The following is a 20248-nucleotide window of genomic DNA, read 5'->3' as shown; positions in this document are numbered from 1 at the left end:
AAGAGTGAGACGGAATGGGCCTCTGGAAACAAATAGCTAATGCTGAAACTCAGCCCTTAATGGTACCAACAGTCAAATTCTTCTGCAACCCTGTTTGAAGAAATGACAGAATCCTGCTAATCACATAATTTCATGAGTGCCATTTGTGAACCTCACACCAGGCAATGTAAGCCTTGTAGGTTCTGTAATAAATGCTCCTAGAATCTTCCTTTCTAGCACCCAACATGATGGGGATGACAGAATTCGACACTCCCCTCTCCTTTGAGGAACTGGGTTTCATTAGCCACGCTGTCAAATTTAGTGACTGTAAAGATGGGTGCAATATAGGACCTTGAGAGAACAGGTTTGACCAATATGGCAGGGCCCACTGCCCGTCTACTGCCATCTTCACTATGTCCACATACCAGGCCCTCCTGGGCCAGGCCGGAGCAATCAGTATCACCGGAATAGACTCCTCTGGAACCTTGCGTAAGAGACGCAGCAGCAGCTGGATCGGAGGAAAGGCTTAAATCAGTGAGAACTGACTCCAAGGAATCACGAAGGCATCTACCTTTGCCACTCAAGGGTCCCTTACCCTGGACACAAAAAGACCGACCTTCTTGTTGAACCTGGATGCCAATAGATCTACATCTGGGCAACCCCATCGCTGGCAGATTTCCTTGAAAACATCAGGATGCAAACCCCAATCCCCTGGAATCAACTGGCAGCGAATGAGATAATCCGCCTGCCAATTTTCCACACTTGGAATGAACATTGCTGACAGACTTGGAACATACTGTATCTCTCTGCCCAGGTCAGAATGTAGTTTGAGGAAAGAAAAAACAGAGGGCGCACAGGCCTAGTGCATTACCATAAAAAATGTTTAATAAAAAATAAAGTATGTGTTGTACTCACAAATGACAATATAGTCAAGGCACATCATAAAGAACAGCTGTGGACTTTCAGGTATGGTCCAAGAGCACAGCAACACTTTCAGTGACCATCCACCTTCCAGACACTGGCGAAAAAACTGAGGTACTTCCTATATAGGGGGGATTATATAGGGGAGGATCTCCTCTCTGATTGGTCGGCCAGTGTCCATTCACTTATAGGTGGCCTATAACACACATAGTCATGAATACCCTTTTTTGTGGTGTACTATAAAGAAAACAATGCATACACCCACTGCCACAGCAGAGCAGTGTAAACCTGGCATTGGAGAATGCAGCTAGTAAATACTGTGTAATGCTTTTTCAGTCTTCTCCTCCTCCCTATGCTCATATTATAGAAGAGCTGGATTTATCAAGCAAAATTGTCAAAATGATTAATGTCAGGTTAGAGACCCTATCACCATACCTCACATTTAATTTTAAATACTTGCAGGAATAGATAATGTCTAATTCAAAAAAGATTCTGTAAACTGTTCCTTTTAATAAATGTATGGGGATCTGTAAATTTTGGAGGGATCCCACACTTTATGAAGTATCAGATCTTGTGTGCTGTCAGCTTCAGTATCATGGGAAAACACTGACCTGGGAACTGGTAGCAGTGAGAAGAGTTGGCCATCAAATATAATGCTACTGAGAATGAACATTAAAAAATCCCTGCTGCCAGCTCCCCCCTGTGCAATTCCATGAACATATGGTTTGTTGAGTTGGTGTGAAGGAACCCAAGTGACCTGCACAGAGCCCTAATCTCAACAGTATTGAACATCTTTGGGATGAGGTGGAATGCTATATGCAAACCAAGTATTCATTGAACATTGATACCTGCCCTCACAAATGTTAGTTTTATGTGTTTAGTTATGGACACAAATGTCCATAGAAAGGCTCCAAAACCCTGTGGAAAGGCTTTTCAAAAGAATGGAGACTGATAAAACTATAAGGCCAAGGGGCAAATCCATATTAATGCCCATTGCTTTTAATTGGATGTCCAACAAGTTCATATAGGTTTAATAGTCAGGTGTCTGGAAAGGTTTGAACAGAAAGTATATACATTATCTATCCTATGAATTATTTACTAACCAGCTAAACTGTTGTATTTTTCAGATCCCCAGCACCACCTCCATCATCTGCAATCTCCACATACTTGTCATCTCACTACTCTGTGGCCCCCAGAAATACATCGCGCAGATCACATAAGGCTCGTCTAAAAGTACAAAAAATGAAAAGGCTTTATGGCCTAGACAGAGAGGGGCAGGTAAAAAAATGTACAGTTTATACAAATAACATCAAATATGAATTGGAGATTTTAAAGTGATTGGATATGTTAATTAAAAGTTTTCTTTCAAAGGGATTCTGAAAGCTTTTTTTTTTTTACCTGCTCTGTGCAATGGTTTTGCACAGAGCAGCCCCAATCCTCCTCTTCTCGGGTCTCCTGCCTGCGCTTCTGGCCCCTCCCCCTTGTTGAGTGTCCCCAGAGCAAGCAGCTTGTGCGTGCTCGCTCCTGAGCTGCATTTGTGTATCTATATGATACACAGAGCGTGGCTCAGTCCCGCCCCCCGCTCCCTCCTCACTGGCTGTGATTGGCACCAGCTGAAGCCAATGAGAGAGAGACCCAGGGGAGCCGCTTCTTTTGTGCTTATCACTGGATTGATATCAGGCTCAGGTAAGCTCTGGGGAGGCTGAGGGGGAAGCTGCACACATAATGTTTTTTTACCATACCTATGCATAGAATGCATGAAGTTAAAAAACCTTCAGCCTCCACAACCACTTTAGGCTGTAACCAAACTCACGTAGATTCTCAAGAAGTTCCCTTTGTTTGCATCCTCTCTTTCTCACACTTTTCAGGGAGGGGGGAGCAGGTACCAACTTTTGGCAGGAACCTGCTCTCACTTCTGGTTGGATTGCCTCGGCGATCCAAGTGGAAGTTCTCCCTCCCACTCCTTCCCCACAGCTTTCTTGGACACATCAAAGGTCCCAGAAGACTGCTGGACCATTCACAAAGCGCAGCATGGATCTGGCTTGAGCAGTGGGAAACCGGCTGTGAAGCCACAAGACTTCACTGCTGGTTTCCCTTAGTTAAAATGCCGGTGCCTGGACCTGAAGCCGATTGAAGAATCGGCTCCAGTGAGGTCAGTGCTGAATTTCTGGACAGGTAAATATCCTTATACAGTATTTGTAGCTGCTGACTTTTAATTTTTTGGGGGGAGGCTGAAGTTCCTCTGTAAAGGATAAGTTCACTTTTTCTAAAAAAAAAAATTCTAAATACTTAACCAATTCCCAGTTCTTGATGGGTGGGCTTTAAGTTCAGCGTCCACATTGGTAAATACTTTACTGTGCTAAGAGTGTGCTCCCTGCGCATTCCAGGCACAGTAACTGATGGTAACCGGATCATGTGATCTCTGTGACTACCAATGCGCACAGAAAAACTGATGGAAAAAAATGTGCAGATTCACTTGTAGAGACATCAGTTTTCATGCGTGTTTCAATGAATTTTATACAGGTTGCAGATTCCTGCACAGGAAAAATCCACACGTGATACGAGTGTAGCACCCTCTAGTGTGCTACTAGCAGGCCGCATGCTCACATTTGGCAAGTGGAAATAACTTGAGGGCGAGTATGTGCCCGGTGCCTAATCGGGGGGGGGGGAGGGGGAATGCCCCTGGCAGCCAAGAAAGAATACGGGCTTGGGCAGGAGCTGATTTCTCCTCCCAGCCTCCACCCCTTGTCATTCTCCTAGGCACAAGAGTGCTGGATGAGGCGGAGGCAGGGGCAGGGTGGGGAGGGGAGGGGGGTTGGTACCCACATTCCACTGTGAAGATCAGGATTGGCCTGTAAGGTTGCCGATCAGCACTGGCAGCGCTGGTCTGGTCACTTGGTTTCCGCAATTGATGCTGGCAGGATGCCCTACAGGTCTAGGGTGGTGATCCCCAAAGGAGTCATGTCCCCAAAAGTCAATTTCCAGCATTCCAACTGTGATAGGTGAAGATTGGGTTTGTGTTCCATATGGCAGGATCCTGTTTATGCTGCGCTTCTGTGGAAGGGGCAGACTGTGAGTTGTCTGTGTTTGTTACTATGCCTTTTGGCAGTAGCTTGGTCTTTGCTATTGTGTTGTGGTGGAGGAAGGGGGTTTGTTTAGCTGTCTCGCTTTCGTGCAGTGATATCACACACACTGGTACATTCATGGCTGCCATTTTGGATTCCCGGGGCTCTCTTACACATCTTGAAATGCTCCTACAGCCGGACGCCTCTCCCTTCACAGCAAAACTGCACAGACCGAGCGGATGGTCTCCTTGCCCAGGACATTCCCCTGCAAGTATTGTTGTGGTGTGTGCTTCGCATTGCTAAGCTACTAGGTGTTTTTAGCTGTGGCAAAGTACTCCGATGAGCTAGGTGGTCATATAATTCCCATTCTGGGTGAGGCTTTATATCCCTAAAAAAGCTGTGATAGAATGCAGGCAGAGCGGTGGTAGAAAAGACGAAGGAGTGGGCTCTCAAATCCCTTGTAAGAGTAGAACAGGTCCCACATAGTTTGTTGTTTATTGGCTGCCCTCAGGGTCAGTTAAGTTCTGAATACCTGCCCTTATTTGGTATTTTCACTGTTTCAGGTGCAAGTTCCTCCAATTCCTTTGTGTCTATGGAGGAATTTTTGGCAACCTCCTCAGGCTTGTGCAAAGAGCCCTCAGGGGTTTACTTGGGTTGAAATGCTTGTTATGTAAATGTGGGCGCTTTCCTTGTTGCAAGCACATGATGTGTTGGAAGATTATTCATTGGAAGTGGATGTGGAAAAAGAGGTAGTGGTAAGGTCCAGGAGTCCTGTTTGAAGAGTCCTCTCAGATGTGCAGATGTGGTCAGGATTATTTTAAAGCTGCTTTTTGTAACTCTATTCTGCATAAAACATTTAACAGTGTCATTTCATGAGATAATTTATGAGGGCGTGTTTAGGGGTAGAATTAGGGGCGGGGCAAGGTAAAGGTTGGGTGGGGTTGGGCAGCTGGTGGCAAGTAACTCTTAAGGCCTGGCTAGTAGCTCAAGACTTGAAATTTTGAGCTCTGCTACTAATGTTAGTGTAGGTACATTTATTATGGTATGACTCATGTTAACTGTGTCTGTAATTAGGTCGAGTTACTGCAGTTCAGCCTCGACCTGGTTCTGGAGGACCATGGAAGCTTCCAGAAGCCAGTGGGTAGGAGGGGTGGAGACCTAAATCTGCATATTTTGGAGTCTGGTCAATCCCAAGTTTAGAGGCCCTGGTAATGTGATAAGGCTAACCCTTAAATTTGAGAGAGCCATGCTAGCAGGGGAGTCGGGTGGAAGATAGAGTGCTGAGGAGGCTGTCTTTGGCCTCAGAAGGGTCCCCTAGGTCTAGGGGGGGCTTGGTCTCCAGGCTGGGTTTGGGCTGGCTCAGGAAGATCCGTTCAGCATCACGGTATGAACAGGATTATTTCCTGGGAGCAAGGAGGACAGAGTGAGTACATCAGCTCACCCAGGAATTTACAAGGGGAGAGACTGCCCCATGTAGCAAGCTTTCAAAGGACAGCGCTGTGCTTAATCCTTTATCCTTTTCCTGGGAGATCTTCAGAGCAGCCAGGAGGGCTGGTAACGTCTGCAGGCTGTGTAGCTGGGAACAGTTCTACAGAGGAGAGGAGATGTAGTTTGCAACAATCTGTGCTAACTTTTAGAGGGGCTCAGAGTCCCTAGCCTGGAAAAACGGCCAAATTCAGAAAGTGTTTGCATTAGAGACAGGGGTGTATTTACCACAAGGCATTTGCCTAGGGCGGCATTTTTCAGGGGGGCAGCACTGCCCCTTGGAAGAAGGGACAGAAGAAGGGACACACGTGGCATGGGGACCTGGTGGGTTCCGAGAGATGCTGTGGGTTTCCTGACGGTGTATGCACAGCCCGACTCTCGTTCCTGGGAATGTCCGGAGCTGTGAAGGTGAGTGTGTGTCTCTCTCACCATGGGGGATGGTGGCTGGTGTATGGGGGGCAGTGGTAGTAGAAGGCAGGGGTGTTCATGGTCAATGTCAAGCTCTGTTTTTGCGGGGGAGGGGGGGTGCCAATTTTTGTGTTGCCTAGGGCAGCACAAAACCTAAATACACCACTGATTACAGACAAAATGGTAGGGGTTACCATAATAAAATGAGTAACTCCCAAACCTTCCCCCTACTAAACCACAGTGTTGTTAAAATCCAGGAACCAGAGTTCATATATAGGAATACAGTGTTTTGCCTTCATGTAGCTATTGCTCCTAATGCAATATTTATGTAGACAGGAAAACATATTTACACTTTGTATTTGTATCCATGGCAAAGTGAGCACCTAACGCCGCATCTAGTGCCCAAAATAAAGAGAACAGCCCAGTCCCACACAGTAGTGTCTGGGTACAGACCCAGAGGTACATACTGAGGGTAACCAAACCAGAAACTGCTAGGTAGTGCAAGGTAGTAAGCAGTCAGATGTTGATAGAAGCCAGATAATAAAAAAAAATAAATGGTTTAAAAAGAAAAATACTTCTCCGGAGCTGAACAGGTCCATCAGCAAAGGACACCAGCAAAAAACTGGAGCCTTACAGGTTGAGCAGGGTTATACGAGTACCCTCTAGGGGGGGCCTAGCAAAGTTTTTGGCAGTGTCCAGTCATCTGACAGTAGCAGCATATAACCCATGGTTTCAGATTACCAGTCCTGTACTGCACAATTAAGATAAAGGTTTGTATTTTTTCAATGTGTTGCAATTATTTTTAATGCGACCTTGAGAGCCCATGGACACCACTTCGATGCACTAAAACTTGTTGCAAATGACATATGATACAGTCTGCCACTTCCATTAACACAGCAGTTTTTGTTTTTCTGAGTTCCCCTTGTAATATAATTTATTACCTGGTGATCTGGCCAGTAAGTCTTGCTTTTCAACTCCATTTACAGACCAAGCTGTCCAGCAAAGGTGGCAGTCAAAAAGTTGAAACAAACCATTTAGCCACTTGCCCTTCAGAGGATTTACCCCCCGTCCTGACCAGGCCATTGTTTGTGAGATGGCACTGCGTAACTGACAATTGCGTTGGCATGCAATGCTGTACATAAATTAAATTTATGTCCTTTTTTCCCCACAAATAGAGCTTTTTTTCAGTAGTATTTGATCACCTCTGCATTTTTTAATTTTTTTGCGCTATAAACAAAAAAAGACCGACAGTTTTGAAAAAAAAAATATATATTTTTTACTTTTTGCTATAAAACATATCCAGTAAAAAAATTTAAAGAATCTAATTTCATTATAAATTTAGGCCAAAATGTATTCTGCTCCATGTCTTTGCTAAAAAAAATCCCAATATGTGTAAATTAATTGGTTTACGTGCAGAACAATACACAGCAGCACGTTACCGCTGGCAGGAGAGAGACCTCTGTTGTTTATACACAGGTCTCTCCCCTGTCAGTGATACTCGGCGATCGCCAGGTGCTGGCGGGAAATCTCTGGCTGGGACCTGGTGATCGACATCTGTAGCCGACAATGGCTTCTACTATAGTGTGGTCGGGAAGCAGTTAAAACTGACAGGGGTGCCTGCAATGGTCATATTCTGTTCATTTCCATAAAAGTTTTATCCCAAAATAAAAAAAAACTATTGCTGTAACTGCTTTAATAAGTGTTAACTGGAGTTTTTAGCTTTAAATTGATTGTCACCAGGGGCGGACTGACAACTCATGGGGCCCCTGGGCAATAGGGGATCATGGGGCCCCTGTGTCCTTGCCCAAACTCAAAAAAGCCTATGAAAAATATACCAGGGGCATCTCATGGGGCCCCCTACTGACCCCGGGCCCTCGGGCAGTGCCCGAGTTTCCAAATGGTCAGTTCACCCCTGATTGTCACTTCTATAAAGTCCATCTAAATCTAACACTACCCTCACCACTGATTTACAATGCTACTTTCCAGGGGTGGTTACAGTGCTCCTCCATAGATACAATGTAAATGTGAATGTAACCATCCTAAAACAGAAGGTGTGTTACTGACTGATCACCAGATGAAAATGAAAGAATAAAAGCTTTACAAAGGAAAACTAATGAAGCCCCCAAATCCAATGATTAGTAAGCTACAATATATTACATTTGTGTTTGGGGTTTAGTTACACTTTAAGGTGGCCTATTCCTTTGAGTGAGTTGCCTAAAACGCACCAAGAAAGGTGTGTCAGAACTTTAGCTCTGAGAAAATAATCAGTATAAAATTTATGAAAACAGGAGAAATCTGGAATTAAGGAGATTCCCTAATACTTTTCATAAATCAATTGAAATTCCGAGTTCTTTATTTGCGCTAATTTGAAGATGAAATAAAAAGCAATAATGTGCAAAAATATATATTAATAATAAAAATCAGTGCAAAATGTTAATTAAAATATAATAGGTGATGATAAATAATAATCAAATCAAAATAGCAGTACAATTATCTAATCAACAATAATGGTTACAAATTCCAACCAGCAAATATAATCCGATTCTAATGAAAGAAGAACAACTGTCTAAAAATTCATTGTAGGTAACTCTCAGTAACTCAGCAGCCTATGACAAAGGCCATGCAAATCAACAACGTGATCTCTCTACAACCAGATATTCAAAACTCAAAGTATACCTTGGCATGAATAGATTTAGAATACCATACACAGGACAAACCAATAAGCTTAGAATCTATCTGAGGTCAAGAACAAATGTTACACTAAGTTCTCTACTTTGTCACAAATACCAAGCTAAAACATTGACTAGAAACTGAAATCAGCTTTGGGAATATTTCAAAGAGAATCTTCCCCCAGAGAATTGAAATGAAGATCATTTATACTGCAGTTAAAATTATTTCAACTCAACTTTGGAGCTAACCATAACAGGTACCAGAGTAAATGGTTTAGCTGGAGATATAAGGCGAGTACAAATTGCATGAAGAAAAATGAAAGTTCTACATTACCAATATAGATTCTATGGTGTCAGTGATGTCAGCTTTCGATCAGCTCACTTCTGTGTGTATGTCAGTCTGTTGTCCCCTGCTTCTGTTCATCCTCTAACTTTTATCACCCCAAAAAACCTAGACGGGCACAGCTTATTTCGCCTAATTATGATGTCCCTCAATGATGTAGATTACCTTAAGGAAGGGGTGGGCAACTGTGGCCCTCCAGCTGTTGTAGAACTACAAGTCCCATGATGCATTGCAAAACTGACAATTACAAGCATGACTCTCAAAGGCAGAGGCATGATGGGACTTGTAGTTCACCAACAGCTGGAGGGCCACAGTTGCCCACCCCTGCCTTAAGGATTTTGGATTTTTCTTACAAACTCCTGTATCATGTCAAAAATTGACCTCTAACCTCCTGCTTGTAAGAAGACTAAATTTAAGAGGTAGGAGCTCTTTTGACAGAACTGGTTAGACAAACTGGGACCAGCGTCACTTAAAATATTGTATTACCTCAGTGATTCTGGAGAAAAAAAAAATTCTACCTATACATCTTACAGACATTCGTTGAGGTCATTTGAACTGAGATTTCTTAATTATCTAACTTCTTCTGTGCCATACAGACATTGTAATATAATGAACTCAAACAAATTATTTATAATGTTGAAAATATAATATCCACAATATATACCAATAAGTATTAATTGTTAAAGCCAATTAATATAGATAAAATATATATGTATATGGAAAAATACAGTAATATAAAACCCAAATTACTTAATTAGGCAAATATTCACTTGTGATACTAATAATAATACAATTGACATTTTTTATTAAAATAATCCTGTCAAATAATAATAAACACCATATGTACATTTTAATATGGTTCATGGAATAAAAAATCAGTGATTAGTTATTTGTCTTTTGTTCACGCAGAGACACACAGGTGAAACTCGAAAAACTAGAATATCGTGCAAAAGTTCATTTATTTCAGTAATGCAACTTAAAAGGTGAAACTAATATATGAGATAGACTCATTACATGCAAAGCAAGATAGTTCAAGCCATGATTTGTCATAATTGTGATGATTATGGCTTACAGCTCATGAAAACCCCAAATCCACAATCTCAGAAAATTAGAATATTACATGCAATCAATAAAACAAGGATTGTACAAAGAACAATATCGGACCTCTGAAAAGTATAACTATGCATATGTACTCAGTAATTGGTTTGGGCCCCTTTTGCAGCAATTACTGCCTCAATGCGGCGTGGCATGGAAGCCATCAGCCTGTGGCACTTCTGAGGTGTTATGGAAGACCAGGATGCTTCAATAGCGGCCTTCAGCTCTTCTGCATTGTTCAGTCTCATGTCTCAAATCTTTCTGCAATGCCCCATAGATTCTCTATGGGGTTTCAGGTCAGGCTAGTTTGCTGGCTAATCAAGCACAGTAATCCCACGGTCATTAAACCAAGTGTTGGTGCTTTTGGCAGTGTGGGCAGGTGCCAAGTCCTGCTGGAAATTGAAGTCAGCATCCCCATAAAGCTTGTCTGCAGAAGGAAGCATGAAGTGCTCCAAAATCTCCTAGTAGACGGCTGCGTTGACGTTGGACTTAACAAAGCACAGTGGACCAACACCAGCAGATGACATGGCTCCCCAAATCAACACAGACTGTGGAAACTGCACACTGGACTTCAAGCATCTTGCAGTGTGTGCCTCTCCATTCTTCCTCCATACTCTGGGTCCTTGGTTTCCAAATGAGATGCAAAAGTTGCTCTCATCAGAAAAGAGGACTTTGGAGCACTGAGCAACAGACTAGGTCTGTTTTTCTTTAGCCCAGGCAAGACGCTTCTGATGTTGTTTGTTGTTCAGGAGCGGCTTGACAAGAGGAATACGACATTTGAAGCCCATGTCCAGGATCCATCTGTGTGTGGTGGCTCTTGATGCACTGACTCCAGCCTCAGTCCACTCCTTGTGAAAGTCCCCAACACTTTTGAATGGCCTTTTCGTGACAATCCTCTCCAGGCTGTGGTCATCCCTGCTGCTTGTGCACCTTTTTCTTCCACACTTTTCCCTTCCACATAACTTTCTATTAATGTGCTTTGATACAGCACTTTGGGAACATCCAACTTCTTTTGCAATTACCCTTTGAGGCTTTCCCTCCTTATGGAAGGTGTCAGTGATGGTTTTCTGCACAACTGTCAGTTCAGCAGTCTTTCCCATAATTGTGATTCCTACTGAACCACACTGAGAGACCATTTAAAGGCTCAGGAACCCTTTGCAGGTGTTATGGCTTAATTAGCTGATTAGAGTGGGACACTTTGAGCCTAGAATATTGCACCTTTTCACAATATTCTAATTTTCTGAGATTGTAGATTTTGGGTTTTCATGAGCTGTAAGCCATAATCATCACAATTATGACAAATCACGGCTTGAACTATCTTGCTTTGCATGTAATGAGTCTATCTCATATATTAGTTTCACCTTTTAAGTTGCATTACTGAAATAAATGAACTTTTGTACAAGATTCTAATTTAACTGGTCTGGTATAACTATAGCTCCCTAAATTTACAACCTGGGAAAGAAAGTATGCTGTAAGAACCTGGTAATGTCAGCTGTTAAGTTCTGTGTTCAGAAACCTTGTATACTAATAGAAAATACATAACAAAATGGCTTCCAGCATGTCCATGTGACATTATGTAGATATAAGTTCAGGCCTTCCAGTTTAATTCTTTGAGCCCAGAATAGTTCCAACAGTGCATTTTTAGCACTACAGCATCCTGCAACGCATGTCTATTGGCAGGGTGAATCAATATGCTATTTAGAATAAATGGCACTGCATTGCACCTAGGAGCATAACACACAGCGCAATAGTATGAATGGGCCCTGGGATTTAACAAACAAAACAAATGGAAAAAAGTAAAAAAAAGAAAAATTTAAATCCAGCATAAAAATAAAAAAGAAATAATTAGGGCTGATAAGAGTTAACAAGGGTTCAAAAGGAATACATTTTAGTAATTCCTTTTTTCTGTGTTCATTAGAGGACACAGCTGCTTTAGATCATTACCTACTGGGTATAGTGCCATCTGCAGGAGTAGGACCTGCACAACTGAGACACCATGCACACTAGCTTACAGTGCCTTGAAAAAGTAATCATACCCCTTGAAATTTTCCACATTTTGTCATGTTACAACCAAAAACTTAAATGTATTTTATTGGGATTTTATGTGATAGACCAACAAAAAGTGGAACATAATTATGAAGTGGAAGGAAAATTATAAATGTTTTTCAAATTTTTTTACAAATAAACAAGTGAAAAGTGTAGCATGCATTTGCATTCAGCCCCCCCCCCCCCCCCCTGAGTCAGTACTTTGTAGAACCACCTTTCCCTGCAATTACAGCTGCAAGTTTTTGGGGGATGTCTCTGCCAGCTTTGCACATCTGGATAGTAACATTTTTGACCATTCTTCTTTGCAAAATAACTCAAGCTCTGTCAGATCGGATGGAGAGCATCTGTGAACAGCAGTTTTAAGTCTTGCCACAGATTCTCAATTGGAATTAGGTCTGGACTTTGACTGGGCGATTCTAACTCATGAATTTGCTTTGATCTAAACCAGTGGTCTCCAAACTACTGCCCTTTGATTGCTTTTATCCGGCCCTTGAGGCACTATTTCACCCAGTGATACCAACAATTGGAGCATAATTCTCCCCAAAGACACCAATGAAGGGGCACAATTTCTTCTAATGACACAAACGATGGGGCACAATATCTCCCAGTTACATCAATGATGAGTTACAATTCCTCCTACTGACACCAACCTTTCGGTGCTATTTCTCCCACTGACATCAGGACCTTTTTACTCCCAATGGCCACAATCCGGCCCCCCTAAACTCTGAAGGACAGTAAATTGGCCCTTTGTTTAGAAAGTTTGGAGACCCCTGATCTAAACCATTCCATTGTAGCTCTAGCTGTATGTTTAGGGTCACAAGCAAATCTATATATATCTTGTGAGCCAAGCAGTATCTACTAAATATCCACCTGATAGCACAAATCTGGACAAAATATGTCCTTGATATTACTGGATTGCAAACACCCAACACATAACTACCACTGTGTACATAAATTATTTCACCATATTGTGTTGCGCTCCTTATTAATTAATATCTCTTAAGATACTTATAATCCCAAATTAAATAATCATATATTTCCTAGTGATCAAATATACAAAAATTGTTTAAACATAAATTCATAACTTTACCATAAATTCATATATAATAATAACTTAATATATAAAATATATTATTAATCCATAGCCGTGATTATATAATAAATTAAAATTAATTGTGAATCATAATTAGTGAAGAATAATGATTTAAAAAAAGATTTAAAAAAAATTTTTTGTGAATAAATACCCATATAAAATTAATTGATTAATTTAGTGCAAAAACAAAGTCCCATTAATCAAAAAAATGTATGTTTAGGGTCGTTGTCTTGCTGGAAAGTGAACCCCCGCCCCAGTCATAACTCTTTTGCAGACTCTAACAGGTTTTCTTCTAAGATTGCCCTGTATTTGGCTCCATCCATCTTCCCATCAACTCTGACCAGCTTCCCTGTCCCTGCTGATGAAAAGCATCTCCACAATATGATGCTGCCACCACCATATTTGATGGTGGGGATGGTGTGTTCAGGGTGATGTGTAGTGTTCGTTTTCCATCACACATAGCCACTTCCATAAAGGCCAGATTTATGGAGTGCACGACTAATAGTTGTCCTGTGGACAGATTCTCCCACCTGAGCTGTGGATCTCTGCAGCTACTCCAGAGTTACCATGGGCCTCTTGGCTGCTTCTCTGATTAATGCTCTCCTTGCCCTGCCTGTCAGTTTAGGTGGACGGCCATGTCTTGGTAGGTTTGCAGTTGTGCCATACTCTTTCCATTTTCAGATGATGGATTGAACACTGCTTCGTGAGATGTTCAAAGCTTGAGATATTTTTTTATAACCTAATCCTGCTTTAAACTTCTCCACAACTTTATCCCTGACCTGTCTGGTGTGTTCCTTAGCCTTCATGATGTTGTTTGTTCACTAATGTTCTCTAACAAGCCTCTGAGGGCTTCACAGAACAGCTGTATTTATACTGAGATGAAATTACACACAGGTGGGCTCTATTTACTAATTAGGTGACTTCTAAAAGCAATTGGTTCCATCTTCTTGCTCGTACATCACATACGGCAAGCAGATATTCTGACAGGTCTTCAGGAGACCTGCATGGCATCAGTTATCTACTGATAGCTGGTGCAATGCATGCCAGACTCCTGTACACAAAAATAATAAATGCACATTTTTATTTACCTGCAAAAAAATGTGCATTTATTATTTTTGTCTAAAAAGGTGAACATATCCTTTTAAAATTACAAACAGGTGTGACTTCTGAAGGCAATTGGTTCTACTAGATTTTAGTTAAGGGTATCAGAGTAAAGGGGGCTAAATACAAATGCACACCACACTTTTCAGATATTTATTTGTAAAACATTTTGAAAACCATTTATTATTTTCCTCCCACAGCAGAATTATGTACCACTTTGTGTTGGTCTATCCCATAAAATCCATTTACGTTTTTGGTTGTAACATGACAAAATGTGGAAAATTTCAAGGGATATGAATACTTTTTCAAGGCACTGTAAAAAAATGCTCTTAGCAGCAGATTTTGAGCATTTTTTGTCTGCTTCTAGAAGTAAATTGTGTTATCCTATGTACCCATATACACTATTTTAGTCCAGAAGCGTTTTTGAAGCTTCCGCTTTCAAAAGCAGAAAAAAAACCTCTTCTTTTTGCGTTTTTGAGAGCAATTTGCCAGCAGAAAAAAAGCGCAATGCTCCTAACTGCTGCCAAAAAGCTGGCACAAAACTGTGATTATGAGTGTTTTTTTGGTACAGTATTTTTATAGCTTATAGTGTGTATGGAGCCTGAAAATAAAAAAAGACAGCCCAAGAGCATCCCCTGCTGGTGGCCAACACTCTGGCCCCCCAACACGGTAAAAAAAAAAAAAACATTTGAAGTGCTACAGCTGTGCAAAAACACAAGAGATTGTACGGTTTATAAAAAACCTTTGTCCGTTGAAGAACACAGCTTTGCTTTAGATCATCACCTACTGGGACATTTCAAAACAGTGCCATACAGGATAGGCAAAAATAAAGTGGAAACCCAAACTAAACATCTTAAAAGAAAAATATATAGATGAGTCAAATTGCCACATGAAATACTTTATGCCCAGAACTGGCATCAGTTGATACTGGCACATCCACCTTGTAAATGTATAAACATGGTCAATCTCACACACCTAAGAAATCGATGCTTGATGGCAAAAATTCCAGAATTCTCCTGCCACTCTTGTAGAATGTGCTATGAATGGAAACTGGTTCTCAGAGTTTGATAGCATATGTTTGCACAATACTTTGTTGGATTTAGCTTGAGATGTAGCACTTGGCACTTATGTGGGCCCTCTAAAACCACATACAACTAAATCCAAAGATGCAAAACCCAGACAGGGAATTCAGTTACACCCTAATCATCCTAACAAACAGCCAAAAAATATAAGACAGCTTTCCTAGGGTGAACAAAGCAACAGAAGCACAATATCTTCATGCAAGTGGAAAGCTAATTCCACCTTAGAAAGAAAAGGTTCTCGAACAAAGGATGACCTTATCCATATATCAAAAATGGTGGTTTGCAAGACAATGCCACTAGTTTGGAGACTTTGCAAAAGCAACAGCTGCAAGGAATGCCACTTTCCGAGAGAGTGTTAGCAGTGCGATCCCACTAATATCTTTGAAAAAATGTTTTTACAACATTGACAATACCAGGTTAAGGTCCAATGGTAACAACAGTGACCTGACTGGAGGAATATTGCATCTGATGCCCTAAATAAAGATGTGAACAAGCAGAAGGGACACACAGAATGCTAAAGTAAGACCAGTACTACTGGCACCTGATCCTTTATTGTACTTAAAGCAGGAACTTCACCTACAATAGGAAGTTCTGCATTTCTTCCTCATCCCCCCTCCTCTACCACTTTTGAAACCTTTTTTTTTTTCCAGGGAGTGGGTACCTAGTTTTGACAGATACCCACTCACTTCTGCTTGGATTACCTAGGTGATCTGCGTGGAAGTTTGCCCCCTCCCTAACCCACAACCTCCTGTGACATGTCACAAGTCTCAAGAGGCTGCAGGTCCATTCAAAAAATACAGCTCAACTTGCGCATGCGCAGTGGGAAGCCAGCCGTGAAACTGCAGGACGTTATAGCCAGCTTCCCACAAGTAAGATTACGGTGTGAGGGACCTGAAGACCAACGAAAAACTGGCCTGTGTGAAGACAGCGCTGGATCCCTAGACTGGTAAGTATATGTTCATTAAAAGTCAGCAGCTTTCAGAACTTGTAATTTTTTTTAGAAGCGACTGTAGCTCCTCTTTCAGCCCAACAGTTGCTCAATGAAGGAGCAGAGGGTGCACCCCTAAGAACACAAAAGACATCTTCCGAGTATGTGAATAAATCTTACAAGATGCAAACTCATGAGCCTTAAGCATGGTGTGAATGACCACATACAGTAAGATAACCCTCAGCACTTGGCTTTCTAACTAACTGCTCCACCAAATCTACATATACATATAAAACGTGATCCTCTGCTAGACCCATGTGTATAAGTTTTGCCCAATTTGTTAAAGTTTGTAAAACAAGTGCTAATAATTACCCTTTATGCAGTAAGGATCCCTTGAACATGTACGTAGATGTAGCAATGAATTTCATCTGTCTGTAGGATCTTTAAAGCAAAGGGAATCCTCCACAAAAAAAAAATTTACGACTGTATTTTTGATAAGCGGTGACAATAAACGTGTTTGGGGAGCGTGGCATGCAGAGAGGAGCTGAGATACATCTGAGAAACTTTGATGAAGTATTTTAGCCCCATGTCTAAGGTCCTTAAGTGTTTATTGGTCTCATACCTTCACAACTTTTGATCTAATCATATAATCAGAAATATGTTTTTGCACATTGTTTCCTAATACAGAAGGAAACAAATCAACTGGAAAAAGATTGCCAGTGTGTTGGATCTGAGTGTTGGGGTTGCATAGGTAGGTATAGTTTCTTCAAAGATCCGGAAGTTTATTTTTAAGAAAAATTTCAAATATATACAGTACATTTACTGAAAAATCAATGGATGATGTTGTAGTCCCCACTGTTTGAAACACCAAGAATATGGTTGGAATCACAGTAGTAGTCAGCAGAGTGTTAAATCTTGATGACAGAAAGGAAGTCTTCAGTGGAACAACCAGGTAAGAAGGGTGAAGCATGTTCTGTAGCATAGCAAATCCCATCCAACGCATAGCTAAGTTCTGCACAATGGATTATACTAAAAATAACAGCAGTTTTAATTCTTTAGGATCTCACAGATACTGCAGATGTCAATCAGAGACTGTTTCCTGATAAGAAGAATACCCTCAACCATGCAGTGTTTTCTGATGATGACTGGGAAGAAGAAGCAGAAAAACTTTATGCTTGGAGTCAAGGCTTGTCTCTGGAGGAACCAGCAACGGCATCTCCACTGCCCCTTTAATGGTCTTAATATGACTTGCTTACTATGCAAAAGAACACATGGGCTACATTGTCATATTTCTCTTGCGATCAGAATCGTGACACATGCAGTTTTAGATTTAACAAAGCTGTGAAAACTGGGGATTTGTCAAAGGAGTTCTCAAGTAAATGTAAGAATCCCTGTGGTGATTCTGCTGTGTAGCCTCCAAAAACTACAATATCTATTTTGGGTGCCATAACGCTATAACTACTTTATCCGTATAGTTTGTAACTGCCAAATCTTTAAAATATTTTGTCATTGAAATAAACATGACATTTGCAGAATTAGGTATCACAATCAAGTATTTTCTCATTATACAGTTGCAAGAAAAAGTATGTGAACCCCTTGGGATTACATGGAGTTTTGCATGAATTGGGCATAAAATGTGCTCTGAACGTCATCTAAGTCACAACAATAGAAGAACACAGTCTGCTGAACATAATACTACACAAACATTAGATGTTGCCATGGTTTAATTGCACATAACATGTAAACATTCACAGTGCAGGGAGGAAAAAGTATGTGAGGCCCTAGCTTAATGACTTCTCCCAGAGCTAACTGGAGCCAGGAGTGAGCCAACCTTGACTCCAATCAGTGTGGTGATATTGGATGTGTTGCTGACAGCTGTCCTGCCCTTAAAAAACACACACCTGTTTTGGGTTTACTGGTTTCAAGAAGCACTGTCTGATGTGAACCATGCCTCGCAGAAAAGAGCTCTCAGAAGACCTACGATCAAGAATTGTTGACTTGCATGAAGCTGGAAAGGGTTACAAAAGTATCTCCAAAAGCCTTGATGTTCATGTGTCCACGGTAAGACAGACTGTCTACAAATGGAGAAAGTTTAGCACGGTTGCTACTCTCCCTAGGCGTGGTCGTCCTGTAAAAATGACTGCAAGAGCACAGCGCAGAATGCTGCATGAGGTAAAGAAGAATCCCAGAGTGTCAGCTAAAGACCTACAGAAATCTCTGGCACATGCTAACATTTTTGTTGACACATCTACAATAAGGAAAACATTAAACAAGAATGGAGTACATGGGAGGACACCACGGAGGAAGCCATTGCTGTCCAAAAAGAATATTGCAGCACGTTTGAAGTTTGCAAAAGAGCACCTGGATGTTCCACAGCACTACTGACAAAATATACTGTGGACAGATGAAACCAAGATTGAGTTGTTTGGGAAGAACACACAACACTATGTGTGGAGAAAAAAAGGCACAGCACACCAACATCAAAACCTCATCCCCACTGTAAAACATGGCGGAGGGAGCATCATGGTTTGGGGCTGCTTTGCTGCCTCAGGGCCTGGACGGATTGTTGTCATTGATGGGAAAATGAATTCCAGAGTTTATGAAGACATTTTGCAGGAAAACGCATGACCATCTGTCCGCCAACTGAAGCTCCGCAGAGGATGGGTGATGCAACAGGACAATGACCCAAAGCATACAAGTAATTCAACAAAACAATGGCTGCAACAGCACAGAATACGCCTTCTGGAGTGGCCCAGTCAGAGTCCTGACCTCAACCCAATTGAAATGCTGTGGCATGACCTTAAGAGAGCGATTCACACCAGACATCCCAAGAATATTGCTACACTGAAACAGTTTTGTGAAGAGGAGTGGTCCAAAATTACTCCAGATCGTTGTGCAGGTCTGATCTGCAACTACAGGAAACGTTTGGTTGAGGTTATTGCTGCCAAAGGAGGGTCAACCAGTTATTAAGTACAAAGGTTCACATACTTTTTCCTCCCTGCACTGTGAATGTTTACATGTTATGTGCAATTAAACCATGGCAACATCTAATGTTTGTGTAGTATTATGTTTAGCAGACTGTGTTCTTCTATTGTTGTGACTTAGATGACGTTCAGAGCACATTTTATGCCCAATTCATGCAAAACTTCATGTAATCCCAAGGGGTTCACATACTTTCTCTTGCAACTGTACTGCAAAGTCCTCCTTCAACAAAGCAATACCACACCCAACAGTTCTTACCATAAATCCTTACCTTTGTGAATGGTTTACCAGCCACAGAAGACTATATAAGATTTTTAACAAAACTCTTCTACATAATCTTCATGCAGAGGGCAACAGCAATATGGCCCTTCTAATGGCACAGTTTCCAGTTTTTACAGAGAACTGCATCTGCAATGCCAAAGTTTTACCATTAGTTGGTAATGAAGGTTGAATCTGTAAATGCCGATGCAGATTATTTTAAAATAAAGAAAGCCAAGTGACTATTGTGTGCTTGAAGATTAAAAATTTTATTTACAACTCTTTATACACAACTGTACATCATTTATATTAAAACAATATTAAGATATACACTTTCATGTTAAAAGCTTAAAACAGTTATAAAAAAGATGTACTTATTATAATCAAGTTCTATTAAATAACCCCAGGGGAGAGTCACTGAACTGGAACACTCAGAGAAAATATCTCACAACATGGCTTAGCGGCTTAGTTGGAGGTTTAAAACTGCTTAAAAAATGCATGTAGCTGTTAGTAATCAATATGCTGCAAAATATTGATACACATTATATCCAACACCTTGGAATAAAACATCAACTTGAAATGCAGTTTCCCTTTCATCTGTAGCTGCCATTTGTTTCCTCTTGGAATAAGCATTTAGCAATATATATCTCAATGTATTCCCCCTCTTACAAGATGTGTATGCATTAATTATCTCTACCATATTATATCACAAGACAAACAGATATGGAGTAGGCCTCCAACTCATACATTATCAAGAAATTTCTGAGTTGAGAGTATTATAGTTACGGAAAGG

The 20248-nt window shown here is 41.1% G+C and overlaps 1 protein-coding gene across 1 annotated transcript in view; it reads left to right on the top strand.

The window, feature by feature from the left end:
* CUNHXorf58 (chromosome unknown CXorf58 homolog) overlaps positions 1–17809 on the top strand; it is a 54326-nt gene extending 36517 nt beyond the window's left edge. Inside the window, exons 8-9 of the mRNA XM_089656897.1 lie at positions 2028–2178; positions 17275–17809. Of these exons, the coding sequence (XP_089513023.1) occupies positions 2028–2178; positions 17275–17448 (325 nt within the window). The 3' untranslated portion in view covers positions 17449–17809. The remainder of the gene's footprint in view (positions 1–2027; positions 2179–17274) is intronic.
* The last annotated feature ends 2439 nt before the right edge of the window (positions 17810–20248 follow it).

This window comes from Staurois parvus, unplaced genomic scaffold, assembly GCF_062004578.1.
Source record: "Staurois parvus isolate SC_StPar_1 unplaced genomic scaffold, SC_StPar_1.0 ptg000029l, whole genome shotgun sequence".
Lineage (NCBI taxonomy): Eukaryota > Metazoa > Chordata > Amphibia > Anura > Ranidae > Staurois > Staurois parvus.
Note: the sequence above shows the minus strand (reverse complement) of the source record. Positions and strands in the feature narration are given on the sequence as shown.